Source organism: Grammomys surdaster, unplaced genomic scaffold, assembly GCF_004785775.1.
Source record: "Grammomys surdaster isolate TR1022 unplaced genomic scaffold, NIH_TR_1.0 140, whole genome shotgun sequence".
In the NCBI taxonomy this organism is placed as follows: Eukaryota; Metazoa; Chordata; class Mammalia; order Rodentia; family Muridae; genus Grammomys; species Grammomys surdaster.
The window spans coordinates 3,818,395-3,831,755 of NW_021604598.1; the positions used below are offsets into that span (position 1 = coordinate 3,818,395).

At 44.0% G+C, this 13,361-nt stretch overlaps 1 protein-coding gene across 1 annotated transcript in view; it reads left to right on the plus strand.

Annotated features, from left to right (window-relative positions):
- Positions 1-13,013, plus strand: part of Bbs9 (Bardet-Biedl syndrome 9) — a 365,371-nt gene extending 352,358 nt beyond the window's left edge. Inside the window, 3 exon segments of the mRNA XM_028763694.1 lie at positions 12,702-12,761; positions 12,764-12,808; positions 12,982-13,013. Of these exon segments, the coding sequence (XP_028619527.1) occupies positions 12,702-12,761; positions 12,764-12,808; positions 12,982-13,013 (137 nt within the window).
- Positions 13,014-13,361: the final 348 nt, after the last annotated feature.

Genomic DNA, 13,361 nt, shown 5'->3' on the forward strand with positions numbered 1-13,361 from the left:
CTGGCCTCCTGGCTTGCTGTTTAGTGTGCAGCTGGCTAGAACGGAAATGACTGACATCAGCTGGGGCTAATGCTGAAAATAATGGCTGACATTTATTGGTGGGCTTAGGCTACACTGAGCACTATGACAAATCCATTACAAGCCTTAATTTAACCCCCATCTCTCAGAAAGGAAATGTTATATTTTCTGCATGAAAAAAGCTATATGTAGTGGTTGATGCCTGTTATCCCAGCACTCGGGAAGCTGAGGCTGGAGGATCAAGAGTTCAAGGCCAGCCCAAGATACATATTAAAACCCTGAGTCAAAGCACACACACACACACACACACACACACATGCATACATATATATGCAATACATATATACATAACCGTATGTATTGTGTACATATGTGCATTCATATATACAACATGTATATGTATATTAATCATATATGTATGCTGTGTGCATACATACACTCATGTATGCTTTCCTACACAAGGAAAGCAAGGCTGGGTTCACAGCATAGACACACTAGCCATCATGCCTCCATTTAGAATGTCCCTTGCTATACAGTTGGTGGTCCAGCTTTTTATCCTGCGTATACTTCCTTGTTCTACAAAGCACATTGTTTCACGAGGGTTCAGATGGCTAAGCAATGCAGTTGCCTTGGAATGAGTCCTGGTTGTTTATTGTTTCCTCATTGTGTGTGAAAGATACAGTGTTCCCTCTCCAGCAAGGTTTCTCCTGTCTTCCCTTAAACGGATTGTAAGCCAGCAGCCCATCTCAACTCTTAATTTCATCATCACCTCCTAGACTCTGCCATTATTAAAACACTGATCAAGACTGTGGCTTTTAATTGGGTAGTGGAAAGAAACTTAAGGTGTGGAATGGTTGCTAGGGTCCCCTGCTGTAAGAGGAGCCTTCCTGTGTGGTGTCCAGCATGGCAGGGCTATGCGTCCACTCTTCCAGATTTCAGAAATTACTATTGCAGAACTACTGGCTTCCTCTCTTTCTCAAACGCAGCCATGGTTTGCTTGTGCGTGTGTACCATGAGAGAGTGCTGGTCTGTGAAGAGTGAGGTAGGAAAATATTTTAAATGGAAATGTCATAGTTATGCCTTTTTCCAGTTGCACATTGAACGTCCTTAACATTTGAAAATAAAATGGATATCACAACGGCTTTCATTTTGAACGAGAAAACGTTTCACTTATCAGTATAGAAAGATGTAGTTAAAGGACAAGAAATCTTACGTGCCATGGCAGAGTGCTCCACACACTGATCAGGTAACAAAGGGAGTGGATATTGGCTCTCTCCTGTCCCCCACCCTTTCACAATGACTGGGGAGTGCTTCAGTGAGCCATCTGGATGCTCTAACAGCCTCCGAGACATGTGTGAAAACATTGAGATTGGAGATGATAACAAAACAGTGAGTAGCGTTTTCAAAGTTTCCATGTTTATGTTCTTACTGGGTGTGCTTCTCTCCAAGTGCTACAGGTTAAGAACTTAATGTGTTAGAAAAACAGATGTAATGCACACAAGTGTGAGAGCTCTCGCTCCCTCAGACCAGCAGAACTCCGAGTCCCAAAGTGACAAGTTTACAGTAACTTCTTGCCATTTCAGAGTTGTACGAATCCCTGCGCCTTTCCCCTGAATTTCATTGTTTCAGAACTGATTATCTATACGACCAGTCAACCATGCTCCTACATACAGCAGGGTGCCATGATGTACCACTACAGTGTAGAGATAATTTTGCCAACAATTAATTGGGGGAACTTGCTTTATGAAGCCCTGTTTACAGACTGACATCTGGAGAAATTCTTAGCCTGGATCCTTTCCAATCTGTAGGATTTATGGACTGTGGTTGCTTTTTTTTGTAAGTAAGGCTTTTTTTTTCCTTCTTTGTACACTCTGTTTACACAATCATCAATGGATGGGAATAGCTGTGTTCCTGCAATCTCTTAATGCTTTCCACCAAGTAGGCCTATATTCTAACCAGTGGTCCAGCTCCAACACTTGGGCACCTAATGTTATTAAAGTTGTGGAATATCTTAATGCCAGGAGCACCCTGGTCTCTTAAATCCAGACTCTGACTGGAGCCCGTATACCCTGAGGGACTGAGTGTTCAGCCTTTATGGGGGTTTTAAAACTTGTTGAGGCACATGCTAGACCTCTTAAAATATAGTAGGCTCCCTTTTATTCACACGCTTGGTCTCCATTGTGAGGTGTGAAATGGAAATATTTTTAAGCATTGCGTACATGCATAGTCTTGAATGTGTTTTAAGTTCTCACTGTGTGGGGGGATCAAAGTTGGTTATTAAGCAACAGAATAGACCTGCACACATTCCACAGGGCTTTATACGGGGCACACTCACCAGTGACCTTCCCATGCCTCTCGATGGCTAACGATGCTTTTCTCCATAGCTTATGGCTGGGCTATTTCCAATACGATCCGTGTGGTTTCTCCAGTGACAGGAAGAAAGCAAAGTTGTGGAGTGAATTCATAGGGAACAGAGAAGTTAAATATGGCATTGAATTGGAGACCCAAGACTGTACAGAAGGACATTTTGTTTCTGCCTTGCTGAATTTAAAAGCCGTATAATGATGCCAAGTTAATGTTTCCACAGTATGCACAGTTGTGGGCAAAGTGAGAATGGAGACAAGAGACTGGTACACGTCCTCCAGTAACATGATGGTGCGTGACTACAGCCCTTGCACCTAGAAGATTGAGGCAAGAGGATGGAGAATCCAAGTCTAGCCTGGGCAACATAATGAGGTGCTATCTCAAAAATAAAAAACAAAAAGAGTAGGAACCATGCTACATAATAGTAACCTGAGTTCCCGTGTGTATGGAAACGCATGAAGGAGGAGAATACACGCCCCAGGACATGCTCTCTAAGACAAGCTCTGACAAGGCCTATGCCTATTATCGTCATTAACCTACTCCTGAATGGGAGGCATGTGAAGGGTTTCTGGAAAGCAGCTTCAGTGAACACTTTTGAAAACCCAAATCCACACAGTAGTGGCTTCCCAAATTGGCCTGGGAACAGAACACGAACATACATGCACATGCACACATGCATGCATACATGTGTACATGGGCCAAAAACATTCCAATGATCAAAGTGGTACGAGTTGTGGTGTGCTCTCAAGGCAGTGCTGAGACCCAGTTAGGGACAGACTGGGCCCACGGGTGACCAGTGGGGGCTGGAGGAGGAGTGTTGTAGGAGAGTTAGTTAGGACTCCTCTCACTTTCCCTTGAGCCTTCTGGTCCCGTCTGTATCGAACTCTTGTCATGTCCTCACCTCTGTTTACCCACACTTCTTTCTACTGGCCCTCTATTCTGGTTTAAATTCTAACCCTCATCTATTTGATATGTTTTAATATTTTGTCATTTGCCCCTTCAGAAAGTCACCTCAGTTGTCTTACATAGAAGTATATACCGTGAAAAAGAAAATCCCTCTCTGATTTTCCTATCCTCTCCCCCTTACTACTCTGTCTTCCATTCTTCTATTTTGCTAAAATATTTCTAACTGCTCAAACTAAGAAGAACTAAGTTGCTCCTGTAGCATAAAGTGGGATACATTCATACATACTTTTCCCTCTGGCTAGAAAAATTATATTTGTTTTGATTTAACTAGTAAAATGATCAAATAGAGACTCTTCAGCAAAGCCTGTCTGTGTACGCCATTTGCCCCATCCACGATCTGCAACGGCCATGAAAACATGCAGTAGTGAGCACGAGTGCCAATGGAACGACGCTCAGTTACAAGCTTGGTTTTTCCTGATAAGTTCATGACTGTGAAATTTATTCTCTGTATGTTCTCTTTTTCTTTGATTAAGTTAAAGTTAGCGTTTTTCCCTTTCATTTCCAGGAAGTCCTTTTGCAGCTTCTGCTTGTCATATCCAAGTGACAGAGCCACTCTGCTTGAGCTTGGGATCCTCATCAAGAATAGTCAGTGTTACTTGAACCAAAACCATTACACTACTGTCGTGGTTGCTCTTACAATTAAGATGAGTCCCTAGGGGCAGACAGGGCAGGTAGAAACGAACGTGACTGCCATCCAGATACACTGGACACAGGGATGGGTGACATACTGAGCTAGAAGAGGTGGGTTAGATCTGGGTATTGCAGGATTTTGTTGTGCTCGTCATACCTGTGCACAGCTGGAATGCTTTTACTTGAAATTTCCCATTTAACCTCTTCAGATTATGGTTGATGATATACATCTAAAGCAACTGAGTGTGAAACCGTGGACAGGGTCACTACAGCACATGAATGCGCAGGTAGAAAGAGGGGAGAGAAGATGGAGGAAGAAGTGAAGGAGAGAGGATCAAGTGAGTGTCCTCAGAGCATCCCTGAGAGAAGCACTTCCCATTTAAGAGTGTGGTTCTTGGCATCCCAGCCCCCATGAATTATAAAATTATGAAGTAAAGTTTGAATGTTAACATCAAAAAATAGGCCCATGCTTTTTAAATCAAGTATATCTTAATCAAAAGAAAAGTGTCCCTGGAATGTATTTTCAAGGCCTCTTCTGTTTTAACTCTTAGTGCAGTCCAGGCTGTGAAAACGGGACTTTGGCTGTTGGGTGGAGAAAGGAGCCTGTGGCCACGTTGGGATTCTTTGTGATTATCTGCCTGTTTGATTTTTCTTAAACACATGAAGAAAAAGAAATGGTTCTTTCCTCACACTCCAATCCAGAGTCTTTGAATACACCTCAGGAAGAAGCTGGTGGCCCTTCACTTTTCTCTATTTTTTTTCTGTTTTATTTTTTATTGGATATTTTCTTTATTTACATTTCAAATGTTATCCGATTTCCTGGTTCCCTCCCCCCGGGGGAACCCCCTATCTCATCCCCTCTCCCCTGCTTCTGTGAGGGTGTTCCCATTCCCACCCACCCAGTTCCACCTCCCTACCCTCGAATTTCCCTACACTGTGGCATCAAGCCTTCACAAGAGCAAGGGCCTCTCCTCCCATTGATGCCCAACATGGCCATCCTCTGCTTCATATGTTGCCGGAGCCATGGGTCCCTCCATGTGTACTCCTTGTTTCGTGGTTTAGCTCCTGGGAGCTCTGGGGGATCTGGGTAGTTGATATTACTGTTCTTCCTGTCTATATTGTTAATTAGAATGGATGCATACAGGTGGATCCAGTCCTGGAAAGGAGGTGTCCCTTTGAAAGCTCTGATGACACTGGCTATCCTCCCTTAGCGTCTTTCTTGGAGTCCCTTAAGTGAAGTTGCTAGAACTTAAAACCAAAGTTCTTTGACTCTACAAATGTATACCAAGAAAATTAATTTAAAAAAAAAGTAGAGCTAAAGGAAGTGCTGAAGAGGGTTTGGAGGTGCCTGGCCTGGGGGAGCCTGGCCTTAGGATGTCACCAGTCTTCTGTGATCAGCACCTTCCCTGGGATGTCACCAGTCTTCTGTGATCAGCGCCTGTCCCTGGTCCTGCTGAGTCCTCTCCATGGTGCAGACCTTCATACAGCACCCCCTGCCCCGGACTTTGCCTCCTTCCCCTCTGTGCCTCTCCCTTCACTACCTATTTGTTTTCACCGTTGAAAGCAGATGAGAGAAACACCCAGAGGCCATATTAATATAGCAAGTTTATGAAAGAACTCACCTTAGTATTTCCATCGTCTCAACATAAGGAAAACACTAGACAAATGCCAGTAGAAAGGCAGATAGACTGGAGGTAGAATCAAGTGTTAGAAGTAGGTGAACAATGGAGGGAGACAGACAGCAGGTTGAGCATGAATGCAATGGAGAAGCCAGTTGCCTGGATTACCACACAACAGTATAGCTGATCAATAGACCTCAAAACCATCAAGGCCATGAGAATGGAAAAGCCTGGAGAGCTGTCACAGGTAAGGAAAGCCAAGAAGACAGAACCACCAATGTCATTGGTATTTTGGACATTATATAGAAATGAAGGAAATCTTAATAAAGCACAGACTTTTGTCAATGGGAGCACACCAGCACAAGCTCATTACTGTAAAACCGTACCACACTGATAAGAGACACTGAAATTACAAAGGATGTATGGCAAAAAGCAAAGTCTATTAAGAGAGACGTTTGTGGCTGTACATATGACAGCGTGGTTTTACAGTAGAGCAATGATGCTTTGAGACTATGTGTTAGTGGTAGTGCCCTAAGGTCAGGCATCTAGCTGTGTAATAAATGCCTGTAGGTAGCAAGCCAGGGATTACAATGTGCAGAGCACCATTCTATTAGCCGTGTTAGGTCAGGAATGGCGAACTGTTGCCTGTGGGCCAAACCTGGGCCACCAGCTGCTGTAGTAAATAAATCTTTGCTGGAACATAGCCAGCACAAGTTCATGTGGACACTGGGGACCTGGCTCCTTTGTCACGACAGTGGCAGTAGAGAGCAGATGGTCTGTAGATCCCAAACACTATTTACCATCTGGTCAAGCTCCTAGTTTAGGCCGAATCCAAAGTAAAACCTGAGGCAGGCTAGCAGGGCCACCAGGACTCTCCTGGGGCACAATCAGATGTTAGGAGGAGGTGGATGAGGAGGGGCAGAGAGAGGTGGCGGGCAGGGCTTGAGTTGGGAGAGCCGCCTGGGATGTGAATGTTTGCAGACACTATCCTATTTTCTCTGGAGCAGTGTCTTAGCTTCAGGCTTTGTCAGTCTATGTGAAGTCTACCTTTCTAGCCCCCCCCCTAGGTATTTTATCTTGGCTCTTAATTCTATTATTTTGCTGTTCTGGCTTACCTGAAAATAAATCATCAGAGATTAATACAGTATGGCTGTGCTACTGTTTTATACCACCAAGCTCCATATTTGCTGATTTTGCATGTTGCTTAAAATTGGCTTTGGTGATGATTATATTGCCTATTATCAGTAAGTATCTCTGTTTATAAATACTAAAGAGCCCAGACACACATGCACACACATGCACACACACAGGCACAAGCACACAATTGTCCTTGATGAAGGCTCTGTATCATGGGCGTGGGCACACAGAGGACTCTGCGTCTGCTAGCTGCCCCACAGTCACTGTGACACTGCTCACTCTGCAGTCTGATTTGGGTTTTTGGTATGCCGGATGGCAGCCATAATTGTTTCTGCCTGACCTTCTATCCTAACCTCTCCCCACTGTCAACTGTGTGACATCACCCTGCAGGGAAAGCCTGAGCTTGTTTTTTTCTTTTCTGTTTTCTTAAATTTTTCCCGGTGCAATTCTCGTGTTGATAACAGGCATTCCTCTTGATAAGAAGGAAGTCCGTATTTTACAGTTCACCTTTGAATATGGAAACGGATTTGAGAATCACTTGGAATTCCAGCAAAAATCCCAGTGTTCTTTTCAAATACAGGGGTAATTGGTTGAGATTTTTTGCTAGAGTTTTCTGCTTAATTTTCTGACCAGAAGAGTGTATCTATGTGTGTCTGTGTTCAAGAATTACCAGTTTATAAAAGCATAAGTGATCATATGTAGAATCACCAGTATAGCTGTGGACTTCATGGTGCTTTACAGTCTTGGTTTTCTAAGGTCATCAATGTCATTTCTAACTTACAATACTTTTTAAATAATTCGTTTATTCTGGTTGCTTACAACTCATAATGCACGTGTCATTTTTTAAATTTATCGTATTTAAATTTTCAGACTGGCCCAGAAATTCTTCAAAGCATTATAGCTTAGTTGTAATGGAACTCTCCGATGAGATGGGGACTTAAAACACTATTCTCTCCTGGAGATGTATCCAGAGCTCTGCATTCACATGCCAGCGCACCTCAGTGAGAGCCCGTCTCGTTAACGATCTCAGTAAAAAGTGGAAGCAGATCTCCCATTGCTCTAGTAGACATAGTGGAGGCAAAACTGCGTCGGTGCAGGAGAGATTTTCTGAACTCCATGGCAACTTGGAAGTAGGATGTGTGTGAAGAGGGGTGGATGAATGAGTGACATGGGAAGCCTGTGCTGTTGCCAACGGCCCTGGCTGCTGGGGTCTGCGATAACTAAGATTCTGCTATGTTCTAGCACCCGGTTACTAATTCCTCAGTTCTACGCATCCTGTTAGTTACAGTGGGCCATGTCTTATAAGTGACCCTCCATACAGTGTGGCCGGACACTAGCATCTGGTGGCAGACTTTCTGTTGCCCAAAACTGAGAAAAAAATGTTGAAAATCTGTAGCAGTTGACAAGGGACTTTGCAAATGTTGACTCTAATTCTTAAAGCTAAGAGCTGGCATTATTTTTCCTTTCATTTTCTAGCAACTCCTTTAACACATTTTAAATTATATTTTTGAAAAAGTGTAGGATTAAGCCAGGAGTGGTGGCTTAATTCCAGAACTTTAGAGACAGAGGCAAAGGGAGGCAAATCTTTGAGTTCTAGACTAGCCTGATCTACAAAGCAAATTCCAGGACAGCAAGGACTACATAGAGAAACCCTGTGTCAAAAAAAATAACAAAGCAAACAAAAGAAACAAAACAAAAAACATTTTTAAAAGTATTGGTTTAGATAGGAAACTAAATTTACTCAGATAGTAAGTCTTTCTGAGAAATGCTGATGCAGTCAAGAACTGGGCTTCAGGCTGTATAGATTTTCTGTCTGACCTTTGGCAAATGACATAATCTCTCAATTTCACTTCATAAATTAAGATTTTTCCAACAAGGTTGGCATCCCAATGTAATGTCAAGGCAGGATGCAAGAAATGTCAGTTTCTTAAATAGCAAGATTTAGGAATTCAGTCTTGTTATTGCCTACCTGTTCCATCTGTCCCCCTCAGAGGCATGTAAACAGGGCTCAAAAATAAGGGCACAGCGGCTGCCCCAGCCTATAGCAGAGTTCAGCTCCAGGACTCTGTGGTAGAGGGTGGCACTCTTGTTGCTCAGTCCTTCCAGTGCCCCATGTCCTGTCCTCTGTGTCTTGGGACTTAGCCTCGGGCTGTGCTGTTTCTGGGCCAGTCACAACTGTGTCTTTCCTTCCAATCTTTGCCCTACCCCTGACCTGATGTGGCTCTCAGATCCATCACCTCATTGAGCCTGGGTATGGAAAAACCAAAGCCAAAAAGGGAAATAGAGATGACATATGATAGGGGTTCAAACTGATGAGCCTGTTGAAAATGTCCTAAATACATATGTAAGCTACTTAACCTCCCAAGACTCAGAGCTCAGCAACTCGGTGCACTGTCTCTGATGTTTGCTCTTGGGATGGGACCGTTGACTAGGATCCGAAGCTCGCTGCTACTGCCGGGCATCAAGATAGAATGATGCTGTATATCCCCAATCTGAACAGAGAACAAAACTCAGAATTCTAAGTGTGGCTGGCAAGATGGCTCAGCAAGTAAAGGCCCTTATCACCAAGTCTGACAACATGGATTCAATCCTTGGGACCTGCGTGTTGGCCAGAGAAGACCAACTCATGTGATTTGTCCTCTGACTTCCATATGTTGCTGGTCCAGACACACACCACACACCACCACACATATAAAATAAATAGGTTTGTAACTCTAAAAATCTATATATAGTTTCTGCTGAATGCTAGTTGATTTTGTACCGTCAAATTGATGTCTTTATTTCTAAGTTTCTTCTGGTTCAACCCCATTCCAAATTTCCTTGAGTCAAGAAGGTAAAAAAAATAATGGCCTGTGGGTTAGGGGTAGGGTGGAGAAAATGGCCTGAAGAAACTTTGGAGTAGAGATGACGGGAGAAACATCAGAAAAGGGCAAATTACTACTGATATAGTCACCATCAGTGTGGTGCTGAAGGAGCTCTTTTCAGTTGGGTTGTTTGATGATAGAATGAATTATCATATCGCATTGTACATAGTACCCAGCACACAGTAGGTCCACAGCACTGTTGAGCTCTTACCCTCCTCGAGTTCCTTGCCAGGTCTTGGGTCAGGAATCCCCAATTCCTGCTGAACATGTCAGTTTGTTGGCTTCTGTCACACTAGCTGTTTGTGTCTGGATGATTCCAGCCAGCTGTGGGTTTTTTTCTTTCTCTTATGGAATGGGCTCTAAGCCAAGGGTATGTCAGTTGGTGTCCATGGGACCCAGGCTTCACTTCCATGGACAAGCTTCAGAGGGTCTGTTAGTTTGAAAGTTTTATGTCTTATTTTTCTCTTTTTATTGCTTACTTTTACTATCTTAACACACACACATATATGTATACACACACATATACGTACACACACATACACACATACAGAATCTCCTAACAAAGTTGTCACCAGATAAACTCATATTTTGCAGCATTGGGTTTGAATTTGGTATGGGATTTGGTCTTGGGTTGCTGGATTTGTAACCAGATCCTAGGTGTTCCTTCTGGTAAGATGGCTTCACTTTAGACTAGTGAGACCAGGAGGGTGTCTGACTTTCTGTGTTTACCTTCCTTGGCCTATTAGCTTCACTGAGCCTCCCATTTTCCTTTTGCAAGTAATCTGCTCCGCAGAATCAGCCACCCCATGTGTATCCTTATCACTATAGCTGTTTCCATGCCCAAGCAGCCGGGTCTCCATCTCGACCTCTGTATGCCCACCTCCATTAACGGTGGATGAGCGATTGCACAGCGGGGTGATTCCCATCCCCTTTAGACATGGAGCCCTCATTCTTACAGATGAGTAGCCATTCTGACTTCAAAGTCCTATTTTGAAAACTCAATTTTTATAACTACTTCTTAATATGCAGTTAGCTTTATAATGAAATAGGGCCCAAGGCAAGGAGGGAGTCAGGACTTGGCTGGGCAGCCTGGTTACATGGAGGTACAAATGACCTGTATTGCTACAACAAGTGACTGGCCAGCCCCTGAAGTGTGTCTGGTCAGAAAATGGGAAGTTCTGAAGGATCAAGAGGAACTACACATAGTCACTGCCCATTTCAGCCTCAGGAGGGCGGAGCATCGGGCACAGAAGAAGTGTTGTTGTTGTTTATCTGTAGCCATTGACTTTCCCTTTTGTGCCCCTGTGACAAAGAGCCAGGCTACTTCTTAAGTCCTCAACTGTAGCCCTGCCTCATAGTGAGTGAGGCAGAAGCCAAGGTGGCCAGTAACTCATCCATTGGAGACGTGCGTCTTTCATGCACACAGCAGGTGCCGTGCAGTTTCCTGCCTACAAGAGGCGTGGCTCTGCCACACTCCTGCAGTCTGCCTGTTTGTGACCATAGCTGCAGGAGTGCCACTTCTGGTCCCTCTTTTCTCCAACCTTGTTTGTCCTGGGGATGGAGAAGTCACTAATTTGTGAGTCTGCAGGGGAGACTTTGGGCTTTGGGCCTCTCTGCAGGGACAGTGGCCCTTCAACAGGGAGTAAGTGTAACTGTCATGCCTGCTCTTTCCTGACACTTGTCTTCCTAGTGCCCGAAGCCTGCTCAGTACTGTCAGGGAGTGAACGAGGAAAAAGGGCTATCCCATAGGCTTCTTCGAAAGGCCAACCAGTGCAGACACGTGTGATCTTGGCTATTTACTGCATCTCAAGAGACCCACATGTTCCTGTCTTTAAAGTGAGAAAAATATCTACTTCTGGTGTGATGGACTGGGATTGACAGATAATGCACAGAGAGCTTTAAGCACCTAAAAAGTGCATAGTAATAATGGTTTCTGTCGTTACTTAGCTTGGAAAGGGACTAAGTGTGAGCCTAGTTCTCCTCACAGCTGGGGCCTTGCTATTTGCAGACAGAACTAGGCCAGTCCAGCCCCACCCACTGACGGGAAAGCCCAGGGTTCCCAGAGAACCTCTCATTTTATGAACTTGGAAACTCCTTTCTCTCCTCTTTCCCTCACCTATTTATTTCTCAGTAAGGATGCAGGGGTGTGGGTGGCGAGGTGCCTTTTCCATCAGAGCTGGAATTTGCCTCTGCCCTCTCTTCTAAAGCGATGCAAAGGTAGCTGTTCATGTTGTCTTCTCAGAATGTCATGAGCTTCATAAAACTTTTCACACATAAAACCAAAGTTAAGCATTAACGCTTTGGACTGTGTGTGTGTGAAAGAACTCAAAATCACACTTCGTTAAGGAGAAGAAAGGCTTCGGAAAAAAATTTGTACGGTAAACATGTGCTAGTGCACTTCCAGGAAGCAATAGCAAAATGGACCATGTTGCTGATGGTGTCAGGAAACTCACACATGGTTTTGCGTTTCCCATACAGGATTTTGATGGCTATGGTGAAGTGGTGTATACCCAGTCTTTGAAAAACAGCTCATCCCCAAATCACTTTCATATTGAAATGTTCCACAAGGCTTTTCATGGCTTTTCTGTTGCATTGTGAAGTGGGGGTGTCTGTCCTAGAAGGTGTGGGACTTAGGGAGAGAATGAAGTTCAGAGAAACCCCACCAGGGGCTTGGCCATAGAATCCTGGTCATATTGCTCCACACAGGATCGGGTGCTCTTTCTCTTCCGGTATGTACTCTCTGTATTTCATCATTTCTGATGCTCTGTATAGCAGAGAATTTCTACAGAGAGGTTGCTATGCTATGGGTGTTGTATTTGATATAGGTTTTTTTTTTTTTTTTTTTTTTTTTTTTTACAAAACAAGGAAATCTGAAAGCTAATGCCATCAAGCTTGAATCCTGAAAGCATTCTTCAGTGTCAATAATGCATCCCCAGGACTCTCACCACAAGACATTTAAAGGACTTTTCTGGTTCCCTCTAGAAGATGGCTGTCACATCATATATTGTCACTGTGCAGTGTCCTTCCAAGCTGTGGTCACTGTGTTTGAGAAGGCAGGTTTCCTTAGCAATTGCTTAAAATACTGTTTGCATTTTTCATTTAGGTGGCTGTACTCCAATCCCAGAATCAGACCTAGAGGGAAGGTCGCTAGACGACTCCACAGAGCGTTTACCAACCACGAGCACCTCGTTGCTGAGCCCCCCGTGCCTGGTAAGGGAATCCAGAAGCAGTGACCCTGGTCTGCTTCTGTCCTGTTGGAGAACATTTTGCAAAACGACCTGTTTTCTAATGTCTAGGTCTTGGTAAGGGTGCCTGAACTGTTTCTCCATTTCTGTCAATATTCAAACCTGTTTCTTCTTCCCCTCTCTGTTTCTCCTTCCCAGAAGTCTCAGCCCTCCAAGGAGTTTTAGAATAGTCTGGAGTAATGCTGACGAGTTAGGAGGAAGATGCCCTCTCTGAGGCTGACCCTATGTGGACACTGTGCTCCCATCCTGGTGCTGCACCAAGCTCATCCCTGGAGGCAACTGCGTGAAGACGGAGGCAGGGCTGTTGGTTGCTAGGAGGGCTTGGGATGTCACAGACAAGTCAGCTGAAAGACAAGGTTTATCTTTTCTTCCCAGGAAAATGGTTGCTGCCTTTAGTCACATGTGCTTATAGTCAGGATTTAGCAAGGTGACAAAGTTTGGGGACAGACTTTAAAATACAGGGATCCAGATGTAAAATAATTTCATAGCCCATTTTTCACAGGATTCTTATGTAATAT